General features: G+C 35.2%; 1 protein-coding gene across 1 annotated transcript; it reads right to left on the reverse strand.

The window, feature by feature from the left end:
• Positions 1 to 225: 225 nt before the first annotated feature.
• Positions 226 to 2,057, reverse strand: LOC137024032 (ladderlectin-like). Its single transcript, XM_067391188.1, has 6 exons — positions 2,039 to 2,057; positions 1,841 to 1,908; positions 1,547 to 1,641; positions 928 to 1,050; positions 566 to 674; positions 226 to 415 (listed from the first exon to the last, which is right to left on the reverse strand). The coding sequence occupies exons 2-6, from the start codon at positions 1,899 to 1,901 to the stop codon at positions 348 to 350; spliced, it is 456 nt and encodes a 151-aa protein (XP_067247289.1). The 5' UTR covers positions 1,902 to 1,908; positions 2,039 to 2,057; the 3' UTR covers positions 226 to 347.
• Positions 2,058 to 6,917: the final 4,860 nt, after the last annotated feature.

A 6,917-nucleotide genomic window follows, 5' to 3' on the forward strand; every position in this document is an offset into this window, starting at 1 on the left:
CCTAGGAAACAAACGTGCAAATGTCTTCTAGTGTTTGTCAATGTTGAAGCAGGTGTGTGCAGCTTCCTTAAACTCCTCCCATGATAACATTGTTTAATGTCATTCTAATAACCATATCCTCAAACCTTGTGACACAATATTCTTATATTTTTATACATTTATTTGATTTAACTCCACAACACATGATTTGCTTTATTAATGCTTTTATTGATTAGAGGAGTGTTTCAGAGGAGATTAAAGCTTAGAAAAGATTCAAATTAAGTTTAATGTTAAAATATTTTTTTTTTTGTAAAGATCAGAAAGTGTAAAATCAATGTAACTGTGGAGCAGCATGCCTGCATATGATCTCAAGCATCTGTAACACAAATATAGCCCAATTGGCCTGCACAGGCCAAGTCGTTCCAGCAACGGTTAGCTGTAGGTTGGAAAAATGAAGTTAGTTATTCTGATCATTATAGGCACTTTGTGAAATCCAAATGAGCCATTACATGTTACTGTAGGATATGAAATTATAATATTGTAAATGATATTGTGAAGTATTAAAAAAAACAGACTGCATTCTTACCGGTCAAGTTGATCTCCACACAGCTCTCAGTACCCAGATTGTTAGGTTCTCCAGCGCACCAGTTGATAAAGTCATACACAGTTCCATCAGTCCACAACCACTGTCCTTCCTAAAGAGCAAAGACATGATTATAAGAGTGCATTACTGTACTCAGACTTCACAATATCTTGAAAATTCATTAGAACATTTACATTTACTGTTTAGAGCAGAAATTCCAGTCTAATTCTCGACTAAGTAAGTAGACATGTAGACACAACATTACTTATAGTCAACAGAATGTGTTAAAGGGACCATAAAAAAGTGAAACTGAAATTCCAGTCTACAAACAAATATATCTCTTTAGTACACACAATTTAACTTACTTGTTCACCATCATGAGCACCAATCCAAACACGTGAGGAAGTAGGCAACAGACCCAGCAGAAACTCATTTTCCTGTTTATTATGCACAGATGCGAGATTCGCACCAAGACCTTGGCAGTTTCTCTAAAGAGAAAGATTTTTTTATCGTCAATATTGCGATTTGCTCAGTATCAGTTTTCTGTATTATTTATTTGCAGAAAAAAAAGGTTTACTTTAAATAAAAATCATTCCCAGTCTTTTACTACTACGTACTAACATTTAAATTAATCAATTGATTCAGTGCACTTATTGTTTAGATACATGTTTTTGCATTGTACTTGCATTTAAAAAAAAATATATATAATATTATATATATATACACACATGTAATCACACCTGTAATTAGATGAATGATTACACTGTTGACCTTTCCTTACACCTTAACCCACCCTTAAACTTACTCATACCACCATAACTGTCCCTAACCTTATCTGTATCCACCTCAATAGCAGCACAAGTGATTTGCAATACAACATCAACACAAAAAAGTACACTGTACCATATTGATTTATCTAGATGTAGTGAAAGACACCTAATGTAAAGTTTGAACAAATCACCTTGTTGTAACTTAACACATTACCTCTGCTGTGATCCAGTTAACCGACTGAGAGAAGTACTTGAAGCACCGGAGTCCAAAACTTGACCATCCAGCGGGGCATTTCAAGACTAAATCAACTGCATCCAGTACATAAATGTTAGGGCATTCATAATATTCACAGCAAAGAATTATTTTGTTAATATTTTATGTTTTTGTGATTTTGTGCCTAAATTAGGTGTACTTTGACACTGTAAATCCTTCATTAATCCTCCAAATATTAGAAAATGCAATATTGCACATTTCCAAAATGAAATTACAATTAAATGTTTTGGTTACCTTCTGCATTCCCCATGGAGAAGATGACGAAAAGAAGCATTAGACTTCTCAGCACTGCCATGATGAACCTGACATGGATATAAAAATGAATAAGTAGGAAAAGTTAGATGTCTGCACTCATATGTGGATTCTCAATGTATTTTAAAGACAAAGATCATTTAGAAATGTTATTCAGTAGGTTTTGTTCCCAAAACTCACCTTGGTTTGGTTGTCTCCTGTAGAGTCTCAGAGGAAGATTTTGTGAAGATCCAGAAACAGCTCTGCTTTTATACTTTACTTAACGTCAAGTGCGTGTGAGTTTATAGTCACGAGGATGACATGTGATTGTTTGATATGTAGAATTTATGTACACAGGAAATAAAATCCTAATACTGGAGAACGGTGCAAGATGAGCCTAATGTTAGTTTAGCTAAATAGTTATTTAAACTAAGTGTTAAAGTAAATAGTCATAAGGGACATATTCCTCATTAAATATTTGAAATAGCACAACTTATGAATTATAGTCACTTCTGTGTAAACTTTAAGAAACAACTAAAACTTTTGTGAACAGTGCCTGTACATAAATTGTAAACAATGTGTATTTCGAATTCATTCTAATATCTGATCTAGAAGAATTTGATATTTCCCCCCACTTTGCTGCATTTAAACCCATCAAATGTAATGACAAAATTAAATAAAAAGTTGGCCTGAAAATATTGATTCTCAGTCAAACACAACGGAGGACAGCAGGAAGGGGCCACTTGTGCTTGTAGGGGGTACTCTTTAACATTTATATTATATTCATTAGTCATAACGAATATAATATATTTGGAACTACATGAGAGAATTTTCATTTTCAGGTGAACTAACCCTTAAGCCTATTATTGGATTATTGGAAGTCATGTTTGTTAATATGTTGTTAAAAAACAAACATAATAAAGCAACACTGAACAAATGGATGTGTATATTATTTCTCATTATAGGCTACGTGAACATGAAACGTGAACATGTAATTAAATATTTTCTTTTACCTGTATCTTTCCTCAGGTATCTGAAGATGTGAAATACTTCACGAATGCCCATCATATTACGTGGGAGCCTCTCCATGCCATTCTGCATTGGTCATTGTAACAAAGACAGTAGTGTGCCAACTGCAACAAGGCCCCAAAGATGTTTGAACAGCAGCAGCACCACTGCTTTGAATGTACCAGCAGATGGAGGCGTAAAAATGACGTGATGTGGTAGTACAGCCAAAAGTTCAGTGTTTATTCCAAGTGAAGCAAAAAGGTTTTCCAGTGGTGCGTCAATGGTATTTACAGTGATAGTCCAAAAAAATATACACAAAAAAATAAAATAAAAATAAAACAAATAAAATTAAAACTGTTCAAAAGTTATACTAACAAACTTTTGGCTATGCCAATAAATTGACCCAAAAGACCACAGTTTCACTCAAACTCACTCTACAAGCTAGCAGACAACTCTGAGAGGCCATCTTAAAAAGACAAAGCCCCTCCTAATTGGCCTAAACCATTTAGAGAATAAAAGGTAATAAAAAATCTGAAAAATATATATATAAATGTGATTTAACAGTAACAAAGAGATAAACTGTTATAATAATACATAAGCATTTAGAACAAAACAAACTCAATTTACAATTAATGTTTAACAATGCCCAACCAAGAATTATCAGATCACCAATCTCCCCCTCACACATGAGAATAATGGACTGTGCTATCTATTGGCGGGAATGTAATCCTCAAAATGGTGGCTTTTACTGTGACCGGGTTTGTCTGTTTGGGATGGGAAAATGTTCCAGTATGTAAGTATGAATATTTATGATATGTAAGTGGTAATATAAAACAATAAACATTTACATTAACATAACCGGTCTTGTTTTACTTCTTAACATAACATAACACAACACAAATCAACATAGAAGAAATGGCATGATGAGGACGTGAACAACACATGATCAGTGATACCAACATATCTGTGTTAACTAATTTTCCATATGCGCAAAACAGATAAGTGTGTGTGATGTTACCAAAAGTGTATGCATGTATGTGTTTTCACAGTCCATTGTCAAAATAAAAGTCCTTTTTATAATTCAAGTCTCTAGTCACAGGGCCTCACTGTGACAGTCATCAAGTAATTTAGAAAATTACTTTAAGAAAAACACATAAAATTACTTAATTTCAATTTTTACTCTCCCACCAGTGTGGTGACAGAATTGTATTAGAATTGTTGTTTCTAAAGTAGTTGAAACAAAGTGGTAAGTTTCTAACGTAACTGAAACTTTGTGTAGAGTTGTTATAATTCTGGTAAGATTCTAAAGTAACTGAACTGACCCAATGCAGTGTGGTCACAGAATTATTTCTAACCGTTATTTGAAAAAATAACTGAAGTGCAGTGTTGGGAGTCTGACGCAAAGTGATTCTGGGAAATTTAAAACAATAACCCAAAGCAGTGTGGTTTTGCCCAACGTACTGAGGCATTGTTTTAAATTTGATAAACTTAAGCCCAAACTACTGTGGCTAAGTATGTGGTTTTGTTCAATGTACTGTGACAGTATTACATGTTTAACTATTCAGAGTAGTAAAATTTAAGGCCCGATGGAGTTCATTTGTGTCTGAATTAGATTAACGGTTATCTTAAAGCAACTAGATAACATATAGTCATTGAAACAAGATATTGTGAATAGTTGTTGAATCATCACAGTTCAATAAGGTTTTGAAAATGGAAGAAATTATCATTAAATACATAGCTAAGCACGGTTCACCTGGAATGTTTGACGGGATAGAGAAAGCAGATGATCCATACAATTGGGCAATGGGTCAATTCAAAAATTCCCCCAAAATGCCTAAGAACAAAGAAAGAAAAATTGCTAATGCACTTAAAGCAGTTTTTGCTTCATACAAAGTAACTAGGAAGAAAGTTGATGAGTTAAAAGCTGAAAGTGAACAACTCGCTGTAGGGGTAATTTCTACAAAACATTACCTAGCTAGTGCAATGATATGGAAAGAAGAAAAGATCAGAATGCAGAATGAGATTGCATTTCTTAAAACTAACAATGACATGCTTAAATCATCTGTGGAAAAATTGGCCAGCAATTTGGAGGAAACGAAGATAGCTTGTGAGTTTATGATCAAGAATGGCATAACTGAAAAAAACACCAGTAAGACATTGTTAGGTGTCACGTTGTGTAACCCAGTTCCAGAAATGCCAGATTTGCAGGAAAATAGCTCTGAGGGTTGGGAAAGAGATTCTCAGTCATTCAGTAATCAAGACTCTGACTGTACAGTTAGATTTCCCATGGCACCAGTTCATACTACAACTGTGCGTGCTATTGAAGGAAGGGAAGAGCAAATGACCACTACCATGGTCAGAGGATTTAATCCAACTGAACTAGAAATTGTCATCAAGAATATTGGGAAATTTGATCCTGCCAGACAAGATCCATTATCCATTTTCTGAAAAACTTTGAGGAATATGCAGAGATTTACCGATTTACAGACAGTGATACATGTGTTTTGTTAAGAATGTGCTTGCCTGACACTTTGTCTGGAGCCTTAACTCAGAAAGTAAAGGACAGAACTGCTAATAAGTCAGAGAGGAAACAGGCACTGCTTGAAGTTTTAGGTGTGTTGTCAGTTAATTGGGATAAAATATCTGAGATGCACATGAGGAAAGGAGAGCACCCAGCAGCGTTTTCAGAATGATTATTGGAGGTGTTTAAAACTTTCAGTGGCAATTCTGATATTACTAAGAATGATGTCAGCTTCAAGTCTGCCTTGATTAACAAATGTGACCCACTCACTCGTTCTGCTGTGTCAATGTTTGTGACACCTCTCTCTGAGTATAATGACATTATTGCTAAAATGACACAGTTTTACAACAATAATGCAAATAGTCAAATGAAAGATGCCAAATCTAGACATCCAGTTGCTGCATTTGGTAGAAGAGAATGTTCTAGATCATCTGATGGTTTCCATCATAGAACAATGAGATTTGCAAGAGTAAATTCAGAAGGTGTTATTCTTTGCTATGCATGTGGAAGGGATGGTCACATTGCAAGACATTGTCAAGACAATGAGAGATCTCTTCAAAGCTTTGTCTGTCATGCATGTGGAAGGGATGGTCACATTGCAAGGCATTGTTTGCAGAAAAGAAGGAACGATCAGGAAGTTGTTTGTTTTGCATGTGGAAAGACAGGACACAAGGCAAGAGATTGTCACTTTTCACACAAAAGAAAGGTGGGCTATCATGATTTGCTTAAGCAAATAGACAATTTAGAAACCCAGTTGGCACTGTTGAAAGAAAATAGAGAAGAAGACATTCACATTTGCCAGACACATCACTGCATGAACGACATGACTGTAACAAGCAGATGCTGATGTTAATTAGAATTGTTTATGATAGTAGTACATTTTCAAAAGAATGTTTACTATCAAAAGGGGGGGGGGGGGATTCTTTATAATTTATGAAAAAAAAAAACATTGGCATTGATATGTAAATGTAATTTATAAGAAATGTCTTAATGGCATTTATACTTTGATGTGTAAATGTGAAAAGATTCTTGTGGGGGAAAGGGGGGGCAACCTTTTCTGATTATTGTTTCAGATATAAGCATCGAGATGTTTTTGTCTGAAATGTGTAAACTCCTGGAGAAAGATGATCTGGTCATTTGAAGGATGAGAAGGCCAGTGGAACCAGTTGATACAAGGGATTTTCTCAAGAAAACATTTTTGAATGTGAAAAGTTTCTGGAATGGGTAACATCCTGGAGAAGGTGAGTTGAACCAGTGGAGCCATGGGACATTCTCAAGAAAAAGAACAGTGATCCATGATCCAGAAACCCAGAGATTTCCAGACCTGTAAGATCCAGTACCCCAGGCCTAAAAGTTCTAGAAACCCTGAGAACCACCATGGGATGAATGAAACTGATGGAGTGACACAGACTCGAACAACAACAGTGACTGCTTCTTTTAGAAGGACTTATGGTCCAGGTGGAAAAGAACAGACCATGAGAAGAGAAACAAGAGAAGATCAAACAGCTTCAAAGACTACAGACAGACGTCCTTCCACCTAGATGGAAAACA

The sequence above is a fragment of the Chanodichthys erythropterus genome, chromosome 8 (assembly GCF_024489055.1).
Source record: "Chanodichthys erythropterus isolate Z2021 chromosome 8, ASM2448905v1, whole genome shotgun sequence".
In the NCBI taxonomy this organism is placed as follows: domain Eukaryota; kingdom Metazoa; phylum Chordata; class Actinopteri; order Cypriniformes; family Xenocyprididae; genus Chanodichthys; species Chanodichthys erythropterus.

Excerpts from the sequence above, each read along its gene's own strand:
- LOC137024032 (XM_067391188.1), bottom strand. The coding sequence starts at position 1,901 with ATGGCAGTGCTGAGAAGTCTAATGCTTCTTTTCGTCATCTTCTCCATG. Across the intron at positions 675-927 it reads GTGCTCATGATGGTGAACAA|GAAGGACAGTGGTTGTGGAC; the intron begins GTAAGTTAAATT and ends TTTGCTCTTTAG. Across the intron at positions 416-565 it reads TGTGGAGATCAACTTGACCG|CTAACCGTTGCTGGAACGAC; the intron begins GTAAGAATGCAG and ends TCCAACCTACAG.